The 27,938-nt window shown below is 46.4% G+C and overlaps 1 protein-coding gene across 1 annotated transcript in view; it reads left to right on the top strand.

Moving 5' to 3' along the window:
* The window catches only part of ZC3H3 (zinc finger CCCH-type containing 3), a 1,776,692-nt gene that overhangs the window by 1,329,649 nt on the left and 419,105 nt on the right, over positions 1-27,938 (top strand). Inside the window, exon 9 of the mRNA XM_086966317.1 lies at positions 23,699-23,830. Within this exon, the coding sequence (XP_086822443.1) occupies positions 23,699-23,830 (132 nt within the window). The remainder of the gene's footprint in view (positions 1-23,698; positions 23,831-27,938) is intronic.

Here is a 27,938-nt window from a genome sequence, read left to right on the forward strand (position 1 = left end):
CTTATCTTTTACCACTGATACCTGACTATCTAAGTCCTGAATTCGCATTCTAGTTCTGAACAATAGTTCGTATGGGCTGAAACCTTTTAGAGAATTTCTTGGCAAATTGTTAAGACTGATCTGGACACTTATTAAATGTTTGACCCACCCAGCGCCTGAACCTAATACCTTCGCTGTTATAGATTGCTTTATGTCCCGGTTTTTTCTTTCTACCACACTGTTCCCTTCGGGGTGTGACGGACAAGAATACCGCAACCCAACTCCCATGCTGGCCATGGCCTCCTTATAAGCTCGAGAGCTGAAAGCAGGACCCTGGTCAGAATGGAACATGGCAATTGCGTATGTGCCGATAAAGACTCGCAGATCTTTTATAACCGTTCTGGCGTCAGCCGAGCGCTAGAGGCCACATTTTTTAAGTGGATTTAGCCTTCATGATGTACAATGGAACGCGTTTCTCTTTTTTGATAGCGCGGATAGATTGCCTAATGCTTTCTATTAGGGCTTCTGACACTACACTGGCCGGTTCTCCACTGCAATCTCTATTGCAGTCTTCACAGTTTTTTGAAAACTCATCAATATCTTCACTCATTTCCGGCCACCAGTACTCCGATTGCAATTCTCTCAGAGTCCCTGATTGTTTGGTGTCTTAGACCCAACCCCATATGTGCCTCCTGCAAGAGGAAGCCCCTCCGGGTCCTGTTTGCAATTACCCTATCCCCCACTCCAGGGATTCGATCAAAAGGAACGGAGTTTGCATCGATTATGTATGCATAATTGAGTGGATAGTTCACGGGTAGTGCTGCACAGTCGCCTTTTACGGACGTTTTGACTGCCAGCATGGTTTCCCCGTCTATGTATTTTTCTGCACGCTTTTTTGTGGCTACGGAAGCCGGTTTAGTTGCTTCCGCTGTGGCTGTGTTAGCCAATGAATTCCCTGCAACGTGAACGCCATCACGTTGAAGACTCTGTGCGTGTATCACGTGAGTCTTTTGTAGTTCTTTCTGTAAAAGAGCTACCTGGTTCCAGAGCAATTTATGCTTTATTGTGGCACCTGTGTCATCTTTGTAATCGTTTTCAATCCAGCTCTGCAACTTATTGTTGTAAGAGTTGACGCAAAAATGAGAATCGCACACGATACGTGTCGGGAATTCTCGTTCTGCATTTTCGAGCGCCATCTTTAAAGATCTGATTTCAGCTCTCTGGGCCGAACAGTACTTCACTGATTCAGTTTTTGTTATTTTCGGTCTGAATTTACCGCACAGCCAGCGACCTTTAACAATCGCGTAGGCTGCATCGTAGGATTTGTTCTCTACGTTGAAATGCTGTACAAATCTATCTGTATAGATTATACAGGCGTACTGTGGGAGAGGCAGAAGTTCGATTGGCAAAGGATATTCTTCATATTCTAAATCATTCAGTTTTTTGAATTGCGGGGCGAAATAGTATTTCACATCTTCCGCTCCAAGAGAATCTATACACTGTATCCATTTCGGATCCAGTGACACTGTAGGCAGATTTACTGGGCTGAATAGCGCCTCGAAGGCGGATTGCGCTGTGAGGATATTAATCCTTTTGCCATGTGCTAGTTCTCGTTCATTCGCTAATGCAGTTTCTACTGCTTTCACAGTTCTTTCTGTGGGACTGAATGTTTTTTCTGCTTGTGTGTACAAGTGAGATTTAATTGAAATTGGTACCTTTTCTCCCTCATTAGAGGTCAAGTACGTGAATCCGCATCTTCCTAGGATGACTCGGATTACAAGATTGCGTGTGTTGTCACGTGTATCTAATTTTGTTTTTGCTAACATGTCTGTTTGCAATGATCTCAAAATTTCTGTGTGTTTTTGAGTCCAGGTGATTTGATTAAAATCAGGTTTCATTAGTTCGTAGAGAGGTTTAACCCTCTCTGCGTAATTTAGAATGTAAGTTCTACCGAAATTCAGAAAGCCTAGAATCGATTGTAAGTTCTTCAGCGTTTTTGGAGCTTGGAGTACAGCGCACTTCTCTAAGAAGTTGTCGGCTAGGCTTTTTCTTTCACTTGATAATTCGTATCCTAAAAATAATACTGTCAGATGGGCAATTCGGGACTTTTTAAAGTTGAATTTGTAACCCTCTGCTGTGAACCCAAGTATAATGGTGTTCACTCTTTTCAAGTGAGTCTCCAAGTCGTCGTCTGTGAGATAGATATCATCTACGTAAGATAATGCCTCATCATCATATATTTGTAGTAACTCTGTTACTCTAGCTGAGAATAGTCCTGGGCTGTTCTTGAACCCCTGTGGGAGCCTACAGAAATTTTTGCTGAGACCCCATTACTGAGAAAGCGGTCAAATATCTGCTTTCTGGTGCAATGTTTTGGCAAAAGAAACCATTAGATATGTCTAATGTCGTTTTATATTTTTTCCTAACTATGTTATTCATTAGTGCAGCACTATGCGAATTTTGTACCCCAAGTGTCACAGTCCTCCACGTGTGGTGCGACCCCCATTGGAAGGCAGATGGTCAAGATTCTGTGTTTCTCAATAGGTGTAGTATTCGGAAATACTGCCTCTATTTGAGTGATTTTCTGCGCTAACCAGAAAGGAATTTGTTCCCGTTTTACGGGTGTTTTACCAAGACATGACTGTATGTTCTGTGGTGTAATTTTATTAGTGTTCCCCTGGTGAGGGGTCAGCTGTGGTACATTAACTGCTGGTTGGACTGTTGCAGTCCGCATTTCATATTGGACTAATTGCCTATGTATTTTAATTAATGTTTTTAGCTGTGCTAACAGCTCTTCTGTAGACATTTTTGCAATGTCCGGATGTGGTGTGTAGCTGGCTAGAACTGGCCACGTTGCTCCTGGTCTACCTAGTGGACCGAGCCTGGTAATATGATCATTATGTTTTAGGGCGCCTTTAAACCAAAGTAAATGTTCTTGGTATTTTAATGGGATTTCAATCTCCTCAAAAGGAGCGTATTCATCCGGTGGAATTCCTACTACATAGTAGTGGAACTCGTGTGTTGCGGCGTTTGCCGCTGGAAATTTTATCCATGAGTAGAATACCTCTGTCTGCCGATATTCGTGTGCCTCTATCACGAAGACGACTGTGCCACCTTGTGTGGTCAGTCCATTTTCTATAAGTTTTAACGTTATAGATTTTCTTAAATGTGCCGGGATGATTATTGCACCCAGTTTAGTAGTCCCGTCGGGACCCTGCTGAGTCGCATCTGCTGCGGCATCAGTTCCGTTGTTTTCTACTGGCATTTTATAAATGCAGGTTTTGCAGAGCAGGTCTCCAAGGAGATAAAGATTAGGTGCACAATATTTTGGAACACTGTATCCTTCAACGTTGAATAAACCAGAGCTTTACATAGGAATCTCTTCCTACTAAGGTCGGGCGGATTTTAACCTTTCACCCACTCCAGGCGTCTATTGGAGTATTTACGGGAGAAAGGGGTCTGTGTGAAAAATGCACGACTGAGTTACTCTAACGTCTTACGTTAGTTTGATCGCCTTACCAAACGTTTGGGCGCCATGTAGTGTAGTTCCTATTTTCCCAATAGGCCCTGCGCATTGGAATAACATAAACAGTAGTATCGACGTAGAAGTGCGGATCTTCCAGGCCTCTACTGACTATGCTAAACTTAATTGGGTTTGTTACCAACTAGCTCAGAGGTCACTGGAAACTTTCTTGACTGAATAGGAAGTGATCAGCTTCCCTGGTACAGACAAGAAGGGATTCAGTTTTCCAACAACCGTGCAACATGACAACTTTGCTCCTCAGATAAGTCAATCTCTAGAGTCATGTGAAACAATAGACAATTATTTTACTCAGTCAGTTGTTGTGCAGATTACTTTCACAATATGTAGAGAATAGAGAGACGGGCGTTTTCAATAAAAGTGTTATTTATTGAACAGTCTTTCTTCTCATACAAGAGAAATGAATTGCCACAATTGCAAGACTTGTTATTATAAAAAGTACGTACAGTAAAATGAGTATTGCGAAATAATACTGTAAAAGCATTGATATGGTTTCTTAGCCATACAATGGTTTAAAATGAATAAAACATATATACATTCATATATACATTAGGCTAACATACTCAACTGGTGCTTCTAACTACGCCTACCCCAGTGTACCTGACCTAAGCCTAATACTTGGGAGGGGAGTAAGTAAGTAGCTTTAGTTAAGTTGGTTTTGCCAAGGTTTGCTTCAAGAATTCTCTCTAAGGGTTTAGTCAGCACCATACATCTGGAATAGAATGTTGGAGGTCTGGTATCTCCTTCAGGGAACTCGATATCCCAGTCACTCGCAAGAGTAGGCTGGAAACGCCGGAGCTGGATTTCTCTGCAGGAGAAAAGACAGCGTCTCTCTCAGCGCGTCGAGGAAGAGGAGGAGGGGCAGCGTCCGCGGGCAGCTTGCATCTGCTGGGCTCTTGCAGGGGACGGCTGTTCAGCTCCTGTGTTCACCACACCATTGTTCGCTCGTTCGCAGCGATAGCATCAGCAGCGATAACGGCAGCGATGTCTATGAGGCAGCTAGCCAGCATTTGCTTAAGGCAACGTTGGTAATATTTATACCTGAAAGGTGCCTTGTTTGATGTAAGTTTTTGGACATAAGACGTCAATAAAGATGTCACTAGGAAGTGATCGTCTATCAGTGCTCATTAGAGTTCTATTACTAATCAAAACATAGCAAGCGGGGCTTTCCCAGGTTGCTGAGTTTTTATCTTGTTGAAGAACTCGGAGTGTTAATCTAGGAATCTTAGATAGTAACTTCTGCTATGTCATTTGCACTAATGAGCTGCAAAGGAAGTTGCAGAGGAAGCGATTCTGAAATGTGGCTCTGTTCGTGTGAGGCCAGAGACGAGTTTCTGAATATTGCATTTGATCGGTTATGCCAATATATGGAACAAATGGATTTATAGCCGTATAGGGGCATAAGGTCACAGTATCGATCAGGGTCCTAGATTAGAACGCGACAAGAGTAGAGTAGTGTGGCCTAGAAGTGGCATAAAGTGCAGTGGTGCAGAGTAGATGGGCGAAGAGTGCATTGGTTTTGAGTAAAAGTAAAGTGGTGTAGAGTTTATTGGTGTTGAGTGCAGTGATTTAAAGTAGAGTGGCACAGAGTGCAGTGGTGTAAAGAAGAGTAGTGCAGAGCAGATTGCAGTAGTGGAAAGTGCAGTAGCGTATAGTAGATTGTTTCAGAGTAGAGTTAAGTGGTGCAGAGTTGAGTGGTGCTGGGTAGAGTGGAATGGTTCAGGATAGAGTGCAGTGGTGTAGAATAAAGTGCTGCAGTATAGATTAGAATGGCAGTGAGTGGTGTAGTGGCAGAGAGTGCATTGGTGTAGAGGTCAGGAAAGTGGTGTCGATTTGAGTTATTCAGAGTATAGTACAGTAGCCAAGCATGCAATGGCAGAGAGTCCAATCTTGCAGAGTGCCGTAGAGTGCAATGGCGCAGAGTAAAGTGGCACACAGAAAATGGGGTTGAGTACAGTGGTGCAGAGTAGAAAACATTGGCATAGAGGGCAGTGAAGTAAAGCACAATGGTGTAGTTCGACGTAGAGTATAGTGTCACATAGTGCTGTGTGGTTGGAGTAGAGTGCAGTGGTTTAGAGTAGGGTGGCATAGAGTGGAGTGGCACAGAGCAGAGTAGCGTGTGGTGTGGCGTGGAGTATATTGTTCCACAGTAGAGTGGAGTGGTGCAGGGTAGAGTGCAGTGGTATAGAGTGGTAGCATACAGCGCAGTGGCGTAGAGGAGTGCAGAGAAGAGTCCAGTGGTGCAGAGTAGCATAAAGTGCAGTGGCCTAGACTGGAGTGATGTAAAGTGCAGCAGCGAAATATACAGTGGTGGATAGTGGAGTGGAGTAGAGCGCACTGACATAGAGTAGTGTGTTGCAGAACAGAGTAGAGAGGTGTAGAGTGGAGTGTTAGAATGTAGTGGTGCACATTAGATTAGAGTGTAGATTGTAGTGGCGTAAAGTGCATTGGCTTAGAGTGCATTGGCGTAGAGTGCACTGGCTCAGACTAGAGTGGTTCTAGGTAGAGTGGCGAGAGTACAGTGTTGTAGAGTGCAGTGGTGTAGTGTAGAATGGCATAGAATGCATTGGTGTAGAGTGCAGTAGAGTAGAGTTGGGCAGAGTAAAGTGATATATAGTGTAATGTAGAGTAGAGTGGCGTAGACTGCAGTGGCATAAATTAAAGTGTTGTAGAGTGGACTATAGTGGCATACAGTGCAGTGCTGCAGAGTAGACTGGCCTAGAGTGAAGTGGTGTTGAGTCTATTGGTTTTGGGCAAAGTGGTGTAGAGTGCAGCAGCGTAGAATAGAGTGGCCTGGAGTGGCGCAGGGTAGATTGCAGTGGCGTTGAGTGGAGTGGTGCAGAGTGTAAAATAAAAGAGTGTCGTCGAGTAGATTGTTTCAGAGTAGACTGCAGTTGCGTAGAGTGTAGTCGTGCAGAGTAGGGTGGCGTTCAGTGCATTGGGGTTGATTGCAGTAGAGTGGTGTAGACTACTGCAGAGTAGAATGCAGTGGCATAAAGTGCAGTGGTGCTATCAGAGTGGCATAGAGTTCAGTGGCGGAGAGTGCAATGTTGCAGATTGTAGTGGTGCCGAGTAGAGTGGAGTAGTGCAGGGTAGAATGCAGTTGAATAGAGTGGTGTAGATTGATGCAGAATAGAGTGCAGTGGAATGGCTCGACAGAGTGCAGTATTGCAGAGTAGGATGTCATAGAGAGCAGTGTTGTTTAGCACAGTGGCTTAGAATGCATTGGCATGGAGTGGAGTGGTACAGAGTACAGTGGCGTAGAGTACATTGGCATGGAGTGCAGTAGCAGTGAATGGTGCAGGGTAGAGTGGCATAGAGAGCAGTGGGGTAGAATACAGTGGTGCAGAGAATAATATTGGCTTACAGTACAATGGCATAGAGTGCAGTGGTGTATAGTACAGTGGCGTAGAGTGTTGCAGAGTAGACTATAGTGGCACTGAGTGCTGTGGTACAGAGTAGCTGACATACAGTGAAGTGGCGCAAAGGGCCTTGGTTTTGAGTAAAGTGGTGTAGAGTGGAGTGGCACAGAGCAGAGTGGAGTGGCGCATAGTGGAGTGCCTCTGAGTGCAGTGGCGTAGAGTAGATTGTTTCAGAAAAGAGTGGAATGGTGCATGGTAGAGTACTATGGCATAGAGTACATTAGAGTGGCATAGAGTGGATTGGCATAGGGTGCACTGGTGTAGAGTGGAGTGATACAGAGCTGAGTGCATTGGTGTAAAGGGCAGTGGCACAGGAGGCAGTGTTGCAGAGTAGAGTGAGTAGCATAGAGTGTAGCAGCACAGAGTGCAGTGTTGCGCAATAGAGTAGTGTGGGGTAGAGTGCATTGGCGTAGAGTAGATTAGAGTAGAGGGGTGTTGAGTGAAGTGGCATATAGTGGAGTGGTGCTGAGTAGAGTGCAGTGACAGTGTGGAGTGGTGTGGAGTGGCATAGTGTGGAGTGATGTAGAGTGGAGTGGCATAGAGTGGAATATGCATGGTGTGATAGCACACTTCCATTACAGACAACTCATCAGCAATTAAATTCACCATTACATTTGCACAGACATACACCTTTACTGATAACAGTATACAGCGTGGAAATGTCATCATATAGTGTATTGATCTGTTTTGATCATTTTTATTAAATATTTGTTTCTGCCACATTTCAGAATTACAAGAAAATGTGCTTCATTTGCGGTTTTCTAATCCTGAGAAATTTCGGCACAGTTCATTTGCACAGATTTAAATTTTGTTGTGTGCTAGAAAAAAATAAAATTGTTCACCTCCCCTCAAGCACTTCCTCAGAGCCAGCATGATTGTCACATAAATCCTCTCAGTATGAAGTCAGGGAAAGAAAATATACACCAAGTTCTGTGGAGAACAGAGCTTGACATTTGACCTCTTTCTTTGAATGCACAGCAAATGTGATAAAAGAACAACAAGATTTAAAGACCAGTTTACAGAAATCAAACACTTGTGGACGAATCTATTAAATAGGCTTTGGGCAATGGAAGGGACGATCTTGAGCTGGACAGCCTAAAACAAATAAAACCAGCAAATAAAATGAAAGCAAATGTGAGTTACAAATCACAAAGCCAATGGTAAACAATGGGTGGAATGCATTCCCAGGAAAGCATTACGAATGTCCCCTAGATGTCTTTAGCAAACCAAACGGTAGGCTTCAACCTAAAAATAAGGTGGCAAGCCTTTACCATCTAATCACTCAGGATCTGGAAAAACTTCCCTGCATGAATAAGGACCACCTCAATAATGCCCCAATTAAGAAAGAGTACTTTAAAGCACACTACATGACAATGCAATAACATCCCAGCTACCTCTTCTTTCACTCGTTGACTTTATGCTGGCTTTGACCCTGCACAGTGCTTGACTGCCTTTTTGGCTAGGTTCATGCTATTACACTACATACATACATACATACATACATACATACATACATACATACATACATACATACATACGTACATAATATTTCTATAACCAATGCCATTCTACTGCGTTGCATCCATGTATTCTTGCAATGCAGCAATTTCCTCGTTTTGGGAAGATAGGTATGGGAGGTCTGAAAAAGACATGCACATTTTGCTCGGATTACGGGGAAGGACGCTGGGGTCCAGTCTGAACCGCTCTCTTGCCCCGAAAGCTGACGAGCTCTGAACCGCTCCAAATGTACAGTGTTGTAGGAGCCGCCGCCGTTGCTGCACTCGTAGCACCGTGGTACAGGGGACTGGGTGCCTGCGTTGGCCCACTGCGGGAGTGTCCGGCGAGAAGTGTCAGCGAGGAGCGCCGAGGTACGTGGAGGGGAGGAGTGCAGAGTATTCCCCCTACGGCTCCGCCTCACCAGTCCCCGATTTCCTTCTTGCTGTCCTCTGCAGCCACCTGGCCCTGGAGGAAGGGAGCCCCGCAGAAGCCTGTCGCCCCCCATGAGTCCCTCATACTGCCGAAAGCCCCCCCACCCTCCCCAGGCGCTTAACAGCATCTGCCCTTCAGCCAGCTTCGCTACAAGCTTATCAAGCAGCTAAAACAAGCCCAGAGCTCCTCCTGAGGGTGTCCCCCTCTGTGGGAGAGTCCCGGTCAGTGTCAAGTGCTGCCTGCTGAGTAGGGGTTAGAGGGACGCCAAGGCATAAAAAAAAACCCAGGCAGCCGGTGACCGGAGGATGCATCCAGAAAATTAAGTGGCCCTGAGGCGACAAGATTAGACCGAAGGAGGAATCTTGGAGATAAACAGACTGGGGGCGTGGCCAGGGAAAACTAGGGTCCCAAGGTTCCCCCGTAACAGAAAAGTGAGGAGAATCCCCATGGCTGTTGAGTTACAGCTGCTAATCTGAGGTCCTCCCTTTGCCACCTTGCAGACGCATTGGTACCCGGTGGCCAATACAGAGTTTAGGGCCACAAACCAGTACAGAGTAATCCCAAGGAGGAAGGGAAACACCTGCAGCGGCTCCTCTAGCTGTTAACTACTCAAGCTTCCCCAATCGAAGGATGACCAAAAAGAAGCCTCCCCAATGTCCCGAACCTGTTCCCGAGGGCGAAACCCCTCCGATCTCCGCACCATCGCAAAATTAGAGAAGCACCCAAAATGCAACCAAGGACTCTCTCACTCAGATTCCTCTTCAAAGGATCCCCACAGCAGACCTTATAACTCAATTTCTACTCAAATACCCTCTCAGCGGCGGGAATCCCCTCGTCCCTACAGAACCATCAGTATGTGCCCAGATTTGCAACGCAAATGAGCCCCCCTTAGGGACCTCCCCCAACTGCAAAACTCTTGCAATACAAGATCCCCAAACACACTGGGAAATGCCGGTCTCAATACTGCCCCCTAGGCAGAGCAGCCCCCCTCTCTCCCCTGCCCACCGGTAATGTACAATGACCCTATCTGTCGACAGCAACGCCCCACCTCAGAAAGTCGTGAGCAGTTGGGTATTGCCCAAATACATCACCATCAACAATCCAATCTGCGGTCTCCAATCCAGCCCAGTCTCTCGAACGCCTCATCTTCTGGCTTACGAAAGACCAAGGTGCCTGAGCGCAATCAAGAGCTGGGGTATCCATCACCATTTTTTTTTCAAAACATGGAGACCTAGATTGACAGGACTCTGGAGCTTACCCCAAAGCAATTCAGAACGGTATGGGGAAGCAGATCTTCTCCCTTGCTCAGTCAAAGTCCACAAAGTTCTGAAAACATTTGGCTCCCGATGTAGGTGTCCATTTACCTACCGGTAAATGGTCATTCCTGATGTAGGTGACCTATTTTACCGATTCTGTAAATTGACCGAATCGGTAAAATACCGAATCGGTATTTTTACCGTTTCAGTAAATTGGAGATGTAGGTGGGACTCTTCTGAGTCCCACAGGCCTTACCGAATCGGTATTTTACCACCCAATCCAATTGGGTGGTAAAATACCGATTCCAGGTGTGCATGCCCTTAGGGCATGTCTGTGTGCCACATGGCACACGTGCCTGAATACAGGGTGCTAGAGGGTGTCAAAGTGACAACACCCACTGCACCCTTGCAAAAATCGGTAATTACCGAATCGGTAAATACCGATTCGGTAATGACCATTATTCCTATGGGCTTCAATGTCCATAGAAATCAATGGGTATTACCGATTCGGTATTTACCGAATCTGAAATACCTACATCCCCACCCTTCCATTTTACTACTTCTTAAATACCGAATCAGTATGATTCGGTATTTAAGAAGTGGTAAAATGAATTTACCTACATCGGACCCTAACTCCTTTAATGACCTGGGACCAACCTCAATCAGTGAAAAAATTATTCAATGGCAAGGGCACTACTTTGGCAATCAACCAAAATTGACCTGCAAATTGATCTTTTAACAACTATCGCACAATGCCTAGTGGACCTGAGCCCCAAGCTGGACCTGATTGAGAACATTTTCAAGATAATGAAGACATCCTGGACCTGCACTTGTTCATGCGATGCATTTATAGATAAATGGGCAAGTCTCCCCAAAATATTAATGGACATGGTAGCCTTACTCAAGAGACAAATGTGGAGCACTATTAGCACACTACTAGTGAATGCAGTCCACTCAGTTCCTAAGGGAAGGCACTCGGGGAACAATTTGACGGCAAATCAAACGTCCTACAACGCACTCAGGATAACCAGTACAGTTGATCAAAGGACAGTTTCTCCCAGTGAGCCGACACAAACATCTGGACAGTGAATATGGACCCGACCAGAAGGCCTGCTCCCACGACGGCAACATCAATTTTATAAAGGCGGACCGCGGACCAGATCCTTTAGAACCAATCCTCAATTAGCAATCATATCCTGGAATGTAGCTAGCCTCAAAATCTTCTTAGTACCAACTCAGAAATCAATTATCTTTAAAAAAACGACATTCTTTGTCTACTAGAGACATGGGCCACTGAACCTCTAATTCTGCCAGGCTTCTAAGAACTTCACACTGCAGCCATAAAACGTAATATCTTTGGGCAACTCAATCCGATTTTTGTTAATTACCTGTTATCTTACTCCTGCCAGCCATAAAAAAAACAAGCACTAAAAACTTTGATAACAAAATTCGACTATTTACTAAACAAATATTCTTCAAATTTTCCAGTCATTGCCGGCGATCTGAACACTTGGGAGCTAGGGAACCAGCAAACTCACACACCGCTCTCTACTAAGACCGCCCTCCTGCAGCGTCTCTTCCAAAGCCACACCTTGGTCTCCGTGCATGCCATCAAAGCAGCCAAAGATCGTCCTTGCCCCACAACTGCAATTAATTGGGGCTCCCACTGGGGAAGAGCACCACAAAGTACTGAGCAGAATAAAATGGTCTGCAAAGCTCGGCCTAAAACTCTGAGTGGATTACATCCAAAGAGCCGAATCCAACTGAAAAAGGAACAGTCCCTCTCCCTGTACATTGGGAAGCACTCTTAGCGGATCTAATACAAGCCTTTGACGGGGGACCAGGAATTACCCTGACTCAGGTCACATATGGCCATCCACCTAACCCATACATCCAATCCAGGGAAGTACACTCTACCAAATGAATCCATTCAAAAGCCCAGAAGGCAAGGAAAAAAGGGATAAGAAAACAGCAATCTCACACAATTACAGCCCTCCGAGCAGAGCATAGAAAGAAAGTCTGTTTAAAGAGAACAAGGGAACCCAATAGGTAATTAAGGACCCTGGATGTCAATTTTATATTGTAACAATGGTCCTTAAAAAAGCATTTATAACAGATAAATAAATATAGACCAAGATAAGTGCTATATTACCACGGTGTCCAGCTGGACACACAATTTAATTAATTAGATAAATGTTTCATCATTTTAAAGAGCAACCAACAATAGAGTGGGACGCAGTCCTGCATCCAGTACTTGAAAACAGAAGACAAATACAGTTAAACAGAAAGATTTTCAGGCAAAAGACAAAGGAGGCTTTGAGTCAATAGGAGTACATGACAAGCTATCCTGAAAATAGTTTTCACACTAATATAACACAATGGTTTTTACGTGTGAAACTATTCCACTGGTCGACGACGTTTCGATCCCCTTTAAAGAATAATGGGATCAGATCAGGACGTTGTGATTTACATGCCTGAATTTAAGAAAGCTGCCTTTAGAGCGGAAATGTGCTCTAATGCTCCTGTTGCGGCTTGGCAATATAAATGTCAGTCATGGACACAAGTGATTTCGTGGCTCTCAGTGGAGCCGCTAACGAAGCGTGGGAGTAGCGCAGTGGATACCACAATTCCTAAGTTGCGGCTAGTATGTATATTGTTGGTTGCTCTTTAAAATGATGAAACATTTATCTAATTAATTAAATTGTGTGTCCGGCTGGACACTGTGGAATATAGCACTTATCTTGGTATATATTTATTTATCTCTTGTAAATGCTTTTTTAAGGACCATTGTTACAATATAGAAAGAAAGTCTGGCAGATAAAGACAAAGAAGATTGAGGCGGAATGGCTGAAAATGTTCACCCTTCTCAAAGAAAAAGGTATGCATACAACTTTGGAAACACATTAATCATCTAAGCAATACCGGTCAGTCAAAAGAAAATGGGGTGGCAGCCGACGAAGGGGTCAAATACGCAAAACAGATATACCTTGACCATCAGACTATACCTTAACCATCAGCCACACCATATACTAACTTACATAAATTTTCTTTAGTAACACTCCAGGCGTTTAGAACACCCAACTTCACTGAGGCCAAGTCTAATATGTAAAATGAGGGAAGGCGGAGCCTCAGGTCCCAAAGGGGTTCCAGTGTCCGTGTTCAAAGCCTCACAAGAATCCTGGCCATGTTAGCTCACACCACTCTTTAAGTATGCCTATGCCACATCCATAATCCCAACGCCTTGGAAAGGCTCTCTTTCCGTTAACAAAAAAGGGAACCACACGAAACCAGGTAACTATCGCCTCACCCCTTTATTGGATCTAGAAGCCAAAGCGTATGCAAGGATATTACTGAAAAAATTCAGAAGCATGGGTAAATTTTAACAATATCCTTCCTCTCTTTCAATCAGGCTTCAGACCCGAAAGTTCCACCACGGATAACATCCTAGCATGGGGTTACCTGGCACATCAAACTACAGAGGTGACGCAACTGCCCCTCTTCTGCTGCTTTGTGGATTACTGTGCAGCATTCAACTGTGTAGACCGAGGGAAACTGTGGGAAAAATTAGACTCCTGGGGAATCCCCTGGCAGCTATTAAAAGCAATAATAGCACTACACCAGGAAACCTGGGTCCGCATAATGATGAGCCAATCCACAGCATCAGAAAAGGTGCTAAGCAACAAGCTTCAACTACCTTAGCGTCAAACGAGGCAACACCAACGGGCCACTTAAAACATCTAAGAAGTAAGGGAGCTGGCATAATTTATAGCTTAAAGCCCCTAAATCAGCTGCTACACAGTCCGACCGCAGATCCCAAAGTTCTGAGTCCCAAACTCGTTCCCTCTATCAACTATGGTCACCTCACATTCCTCGGCGCATTCAACAGGATTCTTATGCAATGAAATAAAACTGCCCAATGGCGGCTTGACGATCAGCAAATAAATACATGCACAAGCTACAACTACCTTAGAGTCAGGCAATCAATCAATCAATCAATCAATCAAAGCATTTGTATAGCGCACTACTCAACCGGAGGGTCTCAAGGCAATGGGGGAGGGAGGGTCCGCTACTGCTCGAACAGCCAGGTCTTGAGCTGCTTCCTGAAGGCGAGGTGGTCCTGGGTCAGGCGGAGGTGGGTCGGGAGGGAGTTCCAAGTCTTGGCGGCCAGGTAGGAGAAGGACCTTCCCCCTGTGGTGGCTCTTCGGATGCGGGGGACTGCGGCGAGGGCGTGGCCGGTCGATCGAAGCTGGCGTTTGGGAGCGTAGAAGTTGAGGCGGCTGTTGAGGTATCCTGGGCCTTGGTTGTGCAGGGCTTTGTGTGCGTGGGTGAGGAGACGGAAGGTGATTCTCTTGTTGACCGGGAGCCAGTGCAGGTCTCTCAGGTGTCCGGAGATGTGGTTGCGGTGGGGGATGTCCAGGATGAGTCGTGCTGAGGCGTTCTGGATCCGCTGGAGTATCTTCTGGAGTTTGGAGGTGGTTCCGGCGTAGAGGGAGTTGCCGTAGTCCAGTCGGCTGGTGACGAGGGCATGGGAGACCGTCTTCCTGGTCTCGGTGGGGAGCCACCGGAAGATCTTGCGTAGCATGCGTAGGATGTTGAAGCACGACGAGGAGACGGTGTTGACTTGTCTGGTCATGGAGAGGGAGGAGTCCAGGATGAAGCCCAGGTTGCGTGCGTGGTCTGTTGGTTTGGGTGCGCTGCCTAGGGCTGGGGGCCACCAGGAGTCGTCCCAGGCGGAGGGTGAGGATCCCAGGATGAGGACTTCCGTCTTGTCCGAGTTCAGTTTCAGGCGGCTGTTCTTCATCCATTTGGCTACCTCTTTCATCCCTTCGTGTAGGTTGGCTCTGGCGGTGGTGGGGTCGTTGGTGAGGGAGAGGATCAGCTGGGTGTCGTCGATGTAGAAGAGGATGTTGAGGTTGTGCTGGCGTGCGATGGCTGCGAGGGGACTCATGTAGACGTTGAAGAGGGTTGGGCTGAGTGAGGAGCCTTGAGGAACGCCGCAGATGACTTCGGTAGCTTCTGATCTGAACGGGGGAAGGCGGACTCTCTGTGTCCTTCCGGCGAGGAAGGAGGTGATCCACTCCAGTGCCTTCTCCTGGATTCCGACGTTGCTGAGGCGCTGTACTAGGGTACGGTGGCAGACAGTGCCGAAGGCCCCGGAGAGGTCTAGGAGGATGAGGGCCGCTGTTTCTCCGTTGTCGAGCAGGGCTCGGATGTCATCGGTTGCTGCGATCAGGGCGGTTTCGGTGCTGTGGTTGGCCCGGAAGCCAGACTGCGAGAGGTCGAGGGATCCGTTCGTCTCGAGGAAGGCGGCCAGCTGCTTGTTGACGGTCTTCTCGATTACTTTTGCGGGAAACGGGAGCAGCGAGATGGGTCTGTAGTTCTTGAGGTCGGTGGGGTCGGCTGATGGCTTCTTTAGTAGGGCGCTGAGTTCGGCGTGCTTCAGCTCTCCGGGAAGGTAGCGGTGTTGAAGGAGGTGTTGATGATGTCCCGCAGGTGGGGTGCGATGACAGCGTCGGCCTTGTTGAAGACGTGGTGAGGGCAAGGGTCGGTCGGAGATCCAGAGTGGATGGAGTTCATTGTGCGGATGGTGTCTTCGGTGCTGATCGGGGTCCAGGCGCGGAGGGTGGTGGGGGGCGGTGGTTCGCTCGTGGCGTGCGTTGGTTGAGTGCTGAAGCTGTTGTGTATGTCCGCGATCTTGTTGTGGAAGTAGAAGGAGTTGCAGAGGTCTTGCGAAGGGGTGATGTTGTTGTTTCCGGCGTTGGGGTTGGAGAGCTCTTTAACGATGTTGAAGAGTTCCTTGCTGTTGTGTGCGTTGTTGTCCAGTCGTTCCTTGAATGCAGTTTTCTTGGTGGTGTGGATCAGTTGGTGGTGTTTTCGGGTGGCGATCTTGAGGGCAGTCATGTTATCCGGTGTTGAGTCTCTGCTCCAGGCTTTCTCCAGGGCTCTGCAGTCCTTCTTGGAGCTCTTGAGTTCGTCGGTGAACCATGGGGCTTTCTTGCTGCCGGGTCTGCTAGGCGGGGTCCTCAGAGGGGCGAGGTCGTCTGCGCAGTCGCTGATCCACTTCGTGAGGTTGGTGGCCACTTGGCTGGGGTTCGTTGCGCTGGTGGGTGGGTTCTTGCTCAGGGAAGTCGCAGGCTGGTCGGCTGTGATCTTGTTCCAGCTTCTGCGTGCAACCTGTTGCTGTTGGTGGTGGATCGTGGTCCTTTTGAAGCTGAAGTGGACGCAGCTGTGGTCCGTCCAGTGGAGTCCGGTGGCGTGGCTGAAGGCGATGTCCTTGCTGGAGGAGAAGACGGGGTTGAGTGTGGGTCCGGCGAAGTGGGTGGGGGTGGTCACCAGTTGCTTGAGTCCGAGGTTAGCGAGGTTGTCCAGCAGGGTGGTGGTGTTGCGGTCGTTGTTGTTCTCCGGGTGGAAGTTGAGGTCCCCGATGTAGTCGGCAGAGGGGAGGGCGTACGGGCTGATGAAGTCGGCGATGTCTTCGCTGAATTGTGTGCGTGGTCCCGGAGGTCTGTAGATGAGGGTGCCTCTGAGGGTGGTCTTGGGGTTGATGTGGATCTGGAAGTGCAGGTGCTCGGAGGATGCGAGGGTGTCGTCGGTGTTGGTCGTGATGCGGATGGAGTTCCTGTGGATGATGGCGATGCCTCCTCCTGTCTGGTTGACGCGGTCCCTCCGGATGATCTTGTAGCCGTCCGGGATGGCGATGGCGATGTCGGGCGCTGAGGAGGCGTTCATCCAGCTATCAAATGAGGCAACACCAACGGGCCACTTAAAACATCTAAGATGTAAGGGGGCCGGCATAATTTATAGGTTAAAGCCCCTAAATCAGCTGCTACACAGTCCCACCGCAGATCCCATACTTTAAGTTCTGAGTCCCAAACTCATTCCCTCTATCAACTACGGTCACCTCACATTCCCTTGCGCATTCAACAGATTTCTTATGCATTTCCATATTTCAGCCTATAAAAAGGTACTAACACTCCCTCGACAGGCTAGGAGATCGAGAGTCCGATTGGAGCTGGGACTCCCCTTCCCGGACGTCATATGTTTAGGGGACATAATTAAATACTACATCAGCACCTTGCGTGCCCCAGCACTTTCATTGAAAGCCCAAATCAAAACATTTTTTGAAGTGGCTGGCTCCCCATGGCAGGCCCAGTAGGCAGAGGCCCTAACCCTACTTGAAATAGAAGTTCTAAACCTGCAAAAGTGTGATATCCCACTCACCGCAGGGAAAAAATAATTGAACGCTCAGGTCAAGAAAATCTCATTCAACAGACATCTGGAAAGCATACGCCGCCAAACCAACTTCTCTAGACTGGATGCCTCCTATATCCTGGGCAAGCCACAGCCTTACTTCGAGCAAGCCTTTGCAGTTCAAACCCGGGAAAATTTTTTGTGTATGAGGCTTCTTGCACTACCAGTCGTGGACTTCAATCCATCTTGTGCCCGGCGGGACAATTTAATCGCTTGCCGGCTATGTAGTTACCAACACGAATCCTGGTTTCACCTCTTGTGTTTCTGTCTAAAGTTGGCCAGTGAGCGATATCGTCTGGTAGTCCCCATTTGCAGAACCCATGGTCTTAGACATTGCCGAGAAGTCTCTAACCTGTGTTTTCAAAACAGTACAAATCACAGCCAGATTAGGGAAATTCACAGATGCAATCCGGGTCGCCCTCACATATACATCCAAAGCCACCTGCAGCAATTAGCTGGCTATCTAGCCAGAACCACAGCGACTCCACGGCTTACACAGCAAAGAAGGAAATACAATCAACCAAGTTTGGAAGATCAATTGTGCACGTCAGACCATCCAAATCTCTAGAACTGGGGTTAATATCTATAAACGCCGGCTTTTTCCATTGACACTCTTAATCAGGTGTGCATTAAAGCGAACACTAATCCACCGCGGTAAGGGCCTGTCCAAGTTATAAAGGAACTATAGGCGTAGCTGCTATTTCAATGCACTAGCATTTCCGACCCAGCCTGGGCGCTATGTTTTAAGGATTTTATAAACCTTAGCAAATCCAGATATTTTAGGTGGAATCCGCATGATGGTTATGCATTTTAGAACTGTATTTTTTATCCTTTCTCCCTTTTTATCCTCCTCTTCTATTTCACTCTACATACGAAAATGTAGCAGATTGTAACAATTTTAATTAATTGAACAATAAAGAGAGTCTTCTGACAGGGTAGAAAGGATGATGAGAGATCGTGAAAAAAGGAATATGGTCAGGCATGACCAGTTCAACTAAATGTTCAATTAAATGACATTTCTCCATGCATAAGCAAATATTTGCAAAATAACTAGGGGTGGCAAAGGCAATCGTTGGACCGTAACATTCCAACTCATGTAAACATGCATTCACAAATGCTGTCCCTCACATTAACTCTAGTAAATACACAAAGTGGTAAGGAGGGATCAATATCTATTGATCTTTTTGTGATAGGGGACTATAAAATCCCCTATACTTGGGACAATGTCCTGTAATTCAATTTGTTACTTAAAAAATGAAACAATCACATATGTTTATGTTTGGGTGATTTGTATAGCGCGCAAATACCCTGGGGTGTCTCGGCGCTTATGGACTTAGAATCCAGACAGGGGAAACGCTAGAGGGCGGATTATTGGTTAAAAAGCCAGGTTTTTAATTGTTTGCTGAAGGGGATGATTGTGGGACTGGTTTTGATGGGGATAGGAAGAGAGTTCCAGAGTCTGGCCGTGGAGACTAGGAAGCGCCTGTCTCCCCAGGAGGATTTTTTGGTACGTGGGACAGGGAGAAGGTAAGCTGTGGAGGAATGAAGGGGTCTGTTGGGTGTATATAGGGAAAAAGCTTTTTTTAGATACTGAGGTCCTGAATTATTGATGGCTTTGTAAGCGATGCATAGTGCTTTGAATTTGGTCCGGCTTCTGATAGGCAGCCAATGAAGTTGACGTATGGCCGATGTGATGGATTTTAATTTGGGGATGCTGAGTAGAATTCTGGCTGCCGCGTTCTGAACTGACTGGAGCTTGTTAAGGACCTTTTCTTGGGCATTAAGCAGGAGGTCATTACAATAATCCGTTTTAGAGAAGATTAGGGTGGTGATAAGAGTTCTGCCAGCTGAGACTGGGAGGTATGGTAGTAATTTCTTAATTTCCCTTAAGGTGTGGAAAGAGGAGGAAACAACGGCTTTTGCATGGTGATTGAACAAAAGTTTGTCGTCGAACAAGACCCCGAGGTTTCTGACCTTGGTGACGGGTACTGGCGGAGGGCCCATTTCATTGGGCCACCAGGTAGGGGACCAGCCGGGGGTGAGGTTCCCGAAAGTCATTACCTCAGTCTTATCAGAATTTAATTTTAAGCAATTGCTCGTCATCCAGGAGCTGATGGCTAGCATACCCTCCTGGAATCTGGACGCAACCGCTATCCCGTCCTTATGTACTGCTAGCACCAGCTGGGTGTCATCAGCATAAGAGGTTAAACTCAGCCCGTGGGATTTGATCACCCTTGCTAAGTCTGAAACGTATATGTTGAATAAGGTTGGACTTAGCGAGGATCCTTGGGGCATCCCGCACGGGAGAGTAAAGACAGGAGAGTAGAAGGAGCCTAGCTTTACTGTTTGGGTGCGGTTGGTGAGGAATGAGGCAAGAAGGTCCCTGGCTGAGTGGTTGATCCCTAAGGTTGAGACACGGTTGATCAGGGTGGCATGATCGACCGTGCCAAAGGCGGCGGATAGATCCAGAAGTATAAGGACCGCCACACTGCCTTGATCTAAAATCATCCTAATCTCGTCGGCGGCCTTTATCAGGGCTGTTTCAGTTCCATGACCCTGTCTGAATCCGAATTGAGTATCGTCCAGGAGGTGGTTTTGGTTGATAAATTCCGACAGCTGTTTATTCATTAGATTTTCAAAAATCTTGGCTGGGAACGGAAGGCAGGCGATGGGTCTGTAGTTAATTGAGGCTGTAGGGTCGAGGGACAGTTTTTTCAGGAGGGGTTTGATGACTGCTTTTTTCCAAATGGAGGGGTAGGAGCCTGTGAGGAACATGGAATTACAGATATTGGTGAGAGAAGGGGTTATGACATCCGGAATGAGTTTAAGGATGGAGGGCGGGCAAGGGTCAAGAGGGGATCCTGACCTGATAGAGGAGATTAATTGAGAGATCTGTTCGGGGGGGGACCTGATGGAAGTTTGAAAAAGTAGTGGTGGTGGGGGTGATGGAGGGGTCAGGATTCGTAGGGTTGGAATAAGTGTGAGAAGTGAACGCCAAATATATAGTGGTGACCTTGTTTGCGAAAAAGTTGGCAAGAGAGTTACAGAGATTTTGTGAGGCATCCGTGGAAGGGCAGGTGGGGGGATTGGAAAGAGTGTTGACTACCTGGAACAGCTTTTTAGAAGAGGTTTGAGCAGATTCAATTTGAGATAGATAGAAGGAGCTCTTCTGTGAGATAATAAAGCGCTTGTATATGGCCAGGGCGTCCTTGTATGTTTGTTTATCCTGGGGGTTGTAATGTCTGCGCCAGTGCCTTTCTAGGTTTCTGCAGCGTTGTCTCTGTAGTCTAAGGTCCTCCGTAAACCAAGGGGAGGAAGGAGTAGTTCGGTTGGGAAAGATCAATTTGGGGGGTGCCAGAGAATTGAAGGCGCCATGTAGCCAGTCCAGATAATTATTGGATGCAATGTTGGGTTTGGGGTGAGCTCGTCGAGGGAGTTGGAGAGTGTAGTTGTAAGTAAGGGAATATCCATGTTTTTCCAGGCTCGCGTGAGCTTGGGAATGCGGGCCTTGGACTGTGAGGGGTTGGGGTTCCGGGACTGGATGATGAAGAGTATTGCGGCATGATCTGTCCATACGAGGGGGGTGACAGAGAGGAGCGCGATGTCGGGGTTATTGGTGAAGAGGCCATCAAGAGTATAACCGGCTTGGTGAGTGGCTGTGGAGACTAGTTGATGAAGTCTGGCTGTTTGTAGATCGGTAATGAGAAGGGCGGAGTCCTTATTGGTAGGAGATTCTAGGTGGAAATTGAAGTCTCCTAATGTGGTGTAGTCAGGGGCTCCCGCTGAAGGCTCTATCAGGCTGTCTAGGGCTGAAAGGAAGCTTTTTCGGGGGCCCGGACAGGAGGGCGGTAAAGGAAAGTGCCTTTAAATGATTGATTGTTGGAGAGAGCAACGGAGTAGGTGAGAGCTTCGCAGTCCAAGCGGTCGATGGGTTCTATTTTGGTGATGTGGCAGGCTCTATGAATGATGGCTAGCCAACCTCCCTTCCCAGTGCGCCTGTCATGTCTGAGAACACAATAACCCTCCGGCATGGCCAAGCAAAAGTCTGGTCCGGAGGAGGAGTCACCCCAGGTTTCTGTTATAAACAGGAGGTCTAGGTTCTAGTTAGTAGTTAGCTCTAAGATGTCCAAATTGTGTTTGGGAAGGGAACGGGCATTTATGAGAGTGGCACGAAAGAGGGCAGAGGAGTTGGGTGGTGCCTGGTGGTGGGATGGGACAGAAAGAGGGTGCATAAGGGGCAATGAGTCGGTCCAGGATTGGGACCGGACTATAAGGGGAGAGGCGGACAGTGGGGCCTGTTAACAGAGATGTTAATCTCTCTGAGCAGGGCCGAGTCCAGGCGCAGACGGGCTTGCCTTAGGGGCGCCTTCGGCGCGCCCGCTGAGCGCGTCCGCTGTGCGTCAGTGAGGGCATGTGGTTTTTATGCTGGTGGAGGCGAGCAGCTAGACTGCTAACCTCCGTCGTGACCGGAAGTGGTAGGGAACACTTCCTGCTGTGGCGAACGATCCCTCCACGCAATCTGAATGATCACCGGTGGACCGGGGAACACGCCAGGACACCAGAGAAATAGTACGTTGTTACCAGTTAACAATAGTGACACCATTTTTTTTAAAAGGTGCAGTGCAGTGTAATAAAATCAGCTAGGAGCCCTTAGCAGAGAGCTTCCGTCGGCGATTTAAAAACAACGCTCTGGTTAGCTTAGGAGTGATAGTGCAAGACCTGTATCTGGTCCTGAGGATCCCAAAATGCGTGCTCGCAGCCCTTAGGTGTCTGAAATAAGTCCGACTGTGCCAGACGCTTTAGGGGTTTTTATGCTGGTGGAGGTGAGCAGCTAGACTGCTAACCTCCGTCGTGACCGGAAGTGGTAGGGAACACTTCCTGCTGTGGCGATCGATCCCTCCACGCAATCTGAATGATCAGCGGTGGACCGGGGAACACGCCAGGACACCAGAGAAATAGTAAGTTGTTACCAGTTAACAATAGTGACACAGAAAGCAGGATTACATAATTTAATTATTGTAATCCGGGGAGATACTTCATCCTATTTTATAGCACTATTTTCAAACGCACAATATACACATATATATATACACACATATATATACACACATATATACAACAATTATATACAAATAACAAAAAAGACAAACAGTTTTTTTATACAAATGATATGTAATAAATTATTCCTTTTCATTCAATAGGTCAAAACAAGAGAGGAGTGTCCACCTATCACATACAGGAAGTACACTCTGAGGTAGTCCTATCAAACACAATCGGTTCTCTTTAATCCTGAACTTAAATTTCAAGATTGTGTCAAAAAAAGTAGATTTCAAAATTCACTCAAATAATATCATCAGACTCCTTATTTTGTAATATGTCAACGTGGACGCGTTTCGGCCTCCAGAACAATCTTGGCCTCCTCAGGACAAGGGTGAATGAAGAACTTAAGTAACATGAATCCGGGTAACTCAACTCGCACCAGGTATTTTTCGTGCAAAGCACTTTAGTGTAATTCATGTACCATGCAACACGCACTGCTATAAATGTCAGCGGTTACCTCTTCCGAAACTAGGAACAATTCTTTGTCAAACTGTGAGCTAATCACTCTAACAAGGCTCCATCGCCGTACCAGCCAGACACGCCTATCACATCTATCTATCACATTAAAGCCTCCTTTGGCAGAGCCGTGGATAAATGAGGCAAATAAAGGATTGCTTACTGTATAGAAAGCATAAAGGGCAGTAAAGAGTTGAATGGCACAAAGAACATGATTATAAAGTGTACTTTTCAGATGTTTGGGAACTAGTTCCTCATGCAATCCAGTGGAAGCTCTTTCTTGAAGGCAGAAGGGCAGCATGAAGTGAGAGTGTAATGATTCTCTGGGTGGATCCAACGCCTACTCTATGTATATTTGAAAGAATTACTACCAATGCATCTTGCAGACAGCTGTGCTGTCAAGCCAGACCTAGGAAGGAAGGCAAAGATGCTGAGTGGGTGGTTGAGGCTTGGTGAATGACCGCATTAGTGTACAGAAGTAGATGAGACCGAAATGCGTCTGTGTGTCCGGTGGGGTTAGAGGTTGAGTTTACGCTGAAGCGAGGAGCACCTAAGAGTGCTGCTTGTGTTTTTAGTACTTGAAATGGTGAAGTTGTTTTGATCTTCCCAGATCTCAGTTTCCCACTTTGCCATTGATGATCCCAAGAAGCCATAAAGACAGAGCGGATGTTGCATGGTGTTGTGTGGGCTGCTCCCTTGTCTACCATGAACTCTCAGTCTGCATTCTGCTGGGTGATGCCTGCTCTCCTCCTCTCTCCTTACAGATGCCCGTTTGCTCTTTCTTCCTGAGAGGCATCTGTAACAATAGCAACTGCCCCTACAGCCACGTCTACGTGTCGAAGAAGGCGGAGATTTGCCCGGATTTCCTGAAGGGCTACTGTCCCATGGCTGAAAAGGTAAGCCGAAAGAGGGGCGAGAACCGAAGCTCAATCAAAAGGATTGCTGCAAAGAGGGGGGAGAGGTCCTCTGGCCTCCAGTAGATCCCAAACAGTGGGGGGGGGGGGGGGGGGGGTGTCGGTGCATGCTCGAGTGCAGCAGGGAGCTGTCCTAATGGGTGTATGCATAGGATATTTGGTGTTTGGTGTGTTGCACTTTTCTTTCCCATATGGTAAGTATGGCGTCCTGCTGAATATACACCAGCAGAATGGGGGGCTTCCTGTGAAAGGGTATGTAAAACATATTTGGTGTCACATCTTAACATCCTACAGCAGTAACAGGAAACCGGAAGACTCTTTCCATCCATAACCAATGTTTCCCAAATATCGTTGCATCGCTGGAAAATGTACATCTTCCTTTTTCTGTCTCAAAAACAATTGGAATATTATGAAATCTTTTAACTATCTCTTTGCTCTGCCATCGACTGGAATTATGACCGTTGAGGTATAAGGTATAATCGTAGCTCTTATTTAGTGTAATGTGTTTGTGTGGTCAGTGGTTTTTGAAAAATAATTCTGAGGTGAAATATTGCTCATTTTCAGTAGGCTGGCTTTAAAAAAAATCTTGTGATTCAGTAAAAAACACACATTAGCAAACTTCATCTCAGGGCTGAAATGCTTTTTAAGAAGACTTTAAAAACGGCACCGAGTCTCAGATTCTTGCAGCCACTAAGAGAAGTGGATTGGTTTGTACTCCGCCAGGCACGACCAGGAAAGTTGTTGATGGCAAAATGGACGAGATGCCAACCGCAGGTGGGCAATGCTTGGTAACAGACTGTCATGGGGAGTCACTGTGGGCGAGTACATTTCCTTTCAGGCTGCGCACCCCTTCCACATTAACCCAGAATGCCATGCATTTGGTTGCAGCGTTGGCTTAAACTCTACCCTAACACTGGTTTAAGGTGCGTCATGTCTCTTTTTGTCATTTGAGCTATTATAATGTATCTTCCTTTGTGGTTTTATTGGCATTTAGTGCACTTTCACAGTATGCAGAGGGAGCTTGAGAATAGATTCCACCCTTCTATGGTATGGGTCCGAGATATTTATGGAAGATTTATGTTTATTCATAGCTTGAACGTCCACTAACAATTACAAAAACTTTAAATAAAAGCAGTATAAACTACAATCAGAATAAAAAATTGCAAAATAAATGAACAATGACCATTAAAACATCTTCAGAATCTCCATACTGTGCTATAGAGCTGACATGTACATACTGCCAGTGCCAGTTAAAGGGCCAGATGTCATCATACTAATAATGGGAATTCATTAGTGAAGTGGATGAATGCACTTTTAATAACTTCATTTGATATAGTATTGTTCTGACAGCGCAGGCTCGCCAGAGGAACTCCAACCGCTTTGCCTACCACAATAGATTATAGACCGGTCCAGTGTGACATGTTGTAATTTTTGTTTGTCTCTTTCTCTTATTTATGTAAATTGTTGTTTATTTTCTATGCATGTTTATTTAACAATTTAATGAAATATAAAATGAAAATATTTAAGAAATAATAATGTCTGATCCAAAAATCAATATAAAATAAAATGTTGTGTATATCAAAATATCTTGTGTTGCAATACTTATAATAGTACCACTCAGGTCGTTTTTTCTATTATGTATTAATGTTTGTTGTTCTGAGAGATATGGCATCTATTAATTGAATGTTTGCTATGATTGCACTTTTCCCATATTGCACTTTTAATAACTTCATTTGATATAGTATTGTTCTGACAGCGCAGGCTCGCCAGAGGAACTCCATAACTAAGGTTTGCACAGCAGGGTCCTTCTTTTCCGGCTTTATGGCTGCAGCAGTGGTTCTCGCTGCACTGTAAAATACTAATATTACCTGTGGTGCCGGAGGGAATGATATACAGAATTCTAGATGGATCCGCAACAGTTTTTTAAAGGGGGCCTTGAAACGGGTCTTTATCGGTCTCTGTTTTGTGCCCTGGCACAGGGGGTCCATTTTTCCCCAGACTGCAGTGACAGCAGGCACACTGTGCCTGCTCACTTCTCAGTAGCAAAGAAGTTACGGCATGACGTCATGCCAGGTCAGCGTTGTAGGGGAAAGGAAGTCCTTTAAAGAGTCATTTTCTCTCTGGATTTCCCTTTTTCTCTTTTAAACTCAGGAGCAGCACCATCGTCGTGGTGTCACCAGGGCTTTGAGTAGAAGCTTTTTCAATATAATATACAAGCCATAGTTGCTGCTTATTTTTCTTACGCAACTAACAACCATTGACAAAGCCAATAGTCCTGACTTGTTGTAGGTATGACTTTACTTGTTGTATCATATGACTGGATGCAATGACAGAAACCGCAAAATACAGGTCGGGCAACGCACTATGCTAAGCACTGATTTTTAGCTTACATGTTTAAAGAGACGCCCTTATTTACATTAGCTGCACCCCTTTGAGAGACCCCCAATTCTTTCATCCCACTTAAAGCCCTGGATACGTGTGAGGTAAGGGTCTGGTATTCACCGAGGGGTTCTGAGTGACATCAAATAGACATCGAGAGCGAAGATCGTGTTGTCTCTGATGTCACTCAGAACTCCCAAGGTGAAAAACATCTTTAATTTTATGTTCATGGTGAAAGTTTGGCCCCGAAACTTTAACAAAAATGTCTCTTGAGGGTGCAGGATAGTGATATCACCAGGGAGTGAATCCTCTTCTAACTCTGGAGGGCCTAAGAAGACACACTGTTCTTCTTGTCTCCTTGAGCTGCACTGGGTTTTAAAGATGGGGCATCTTCTCTCATGCCGCTCTTCCAAGATGGCAGATACTAGCCGGGTCACAGGTATCTGTTCGGGTTGATCCAGGCCATCGTGATTCAAGCATCACACAGTTGTGTTGTTCACACATTTTAGTTCACTGTAGTGCTTCAGATTTCTGATGTGGAGGCAATAGGATGGTTTTGTGGCTGGAATGTTCCCGGGCTGACGTGTGCTGCCATCTACAGATCTCTGGTTTAAATGTCCGAAGGCCAACTGAACCTACCATTCATTCAGAGCCTGGTACATTGACTACCATTCAATTGGGTAATAGTAGTAGCTCCCATCTATGGCAAGCAGGGACTGAAGATTTGTGGTTTAAATACGTTACTTTTTATTTTGGTCGTTTTTTTTTTTATTCCTAGCTGGTGGCACTCAGGCAGCATCAAACTCCCATTCTGGTTACTTGCAGTGCTCAGAAGTTGGGGCACTAACTGCTACGGTGGAAGTCTATTGTCACCGCCTTCTCTCTCTCGAAGTGTGCGGAGCTGGATGGGACTTGTGCCCTTGTGTACCCCACGCCTAATCCAGGTAGGACAAAAATACCTCCCTCAGGAGTGTCCTTCCTGCTGTTGCTGGGCAGACTGTGTGACCTCTCCCCCAGTGGAGCTGCCCTGGTGGACAGGCTTGTGTGCAGAGCAGCAGGAAGGATGAGTGGGGTGGGCTCACAGAGCACTGACCCCTGGGGTAGTAATGACAATCACGGCTACAATAAAAGGGTGAAGGGAAGGGCATTCCCGAGCAGAGTCGGGGGCTCTTTTCTTTTCTATTCAGATTCACTATTTGACCCCACGCTGCCGTATTACACTGGGATCACTGGGGACACATTCACGGTAGCCTCAGGGCCTCCTAAAGGGCGTGTCAGATTGTCTGGGGTCTGGGTGACTCGTGGACAGTTAGGCAAATCTTCTGCCACGTGTCCTTGGAAGCAGAGGCGCTGGGTGCCACAAGCACGTTGGATTAACAAGTACCTCCATTAAAATCTTTGCATTTACTCTTGGGGGTGGCTGTGGGGCTAGAATGTCTCGTTCAGGTAAGTGCATGTATATGTCATTATTTAGCACTCACAAGAAATATAGGGCCAGGTGTTCAACTCTTGCATTTAGCGAGTTGCAAAATTCGTCAAATTGCGACTCACAATTTGCAACTCACTAAATGCAATGTACAACAGTGTCTAATACACTGTTTCCCATACCCAATGGGGTCGCAAATTGCATGCCTTATCAATATTTATGAGGCAAGCACAATTTGCGACCCCATTGGAAAAGGCCAGCACACACAGGGTTGGTGGCCTGCTG

The sequence above is a fragment of the Lissotriton vulgaris genome, chromosome 4_1 (assembly GCF_964263255.1).
Source record: "Lissotriton vulgaris chromosome 4_1, aLisVul1.2, whole genome shotgun sequence".
Lineage (NCBI taxonomy): Eukaryota > Metazoa > Chordata > Amphibia > Caudata > Salamandridae > Lissotriton > Lissotriton vulgaris.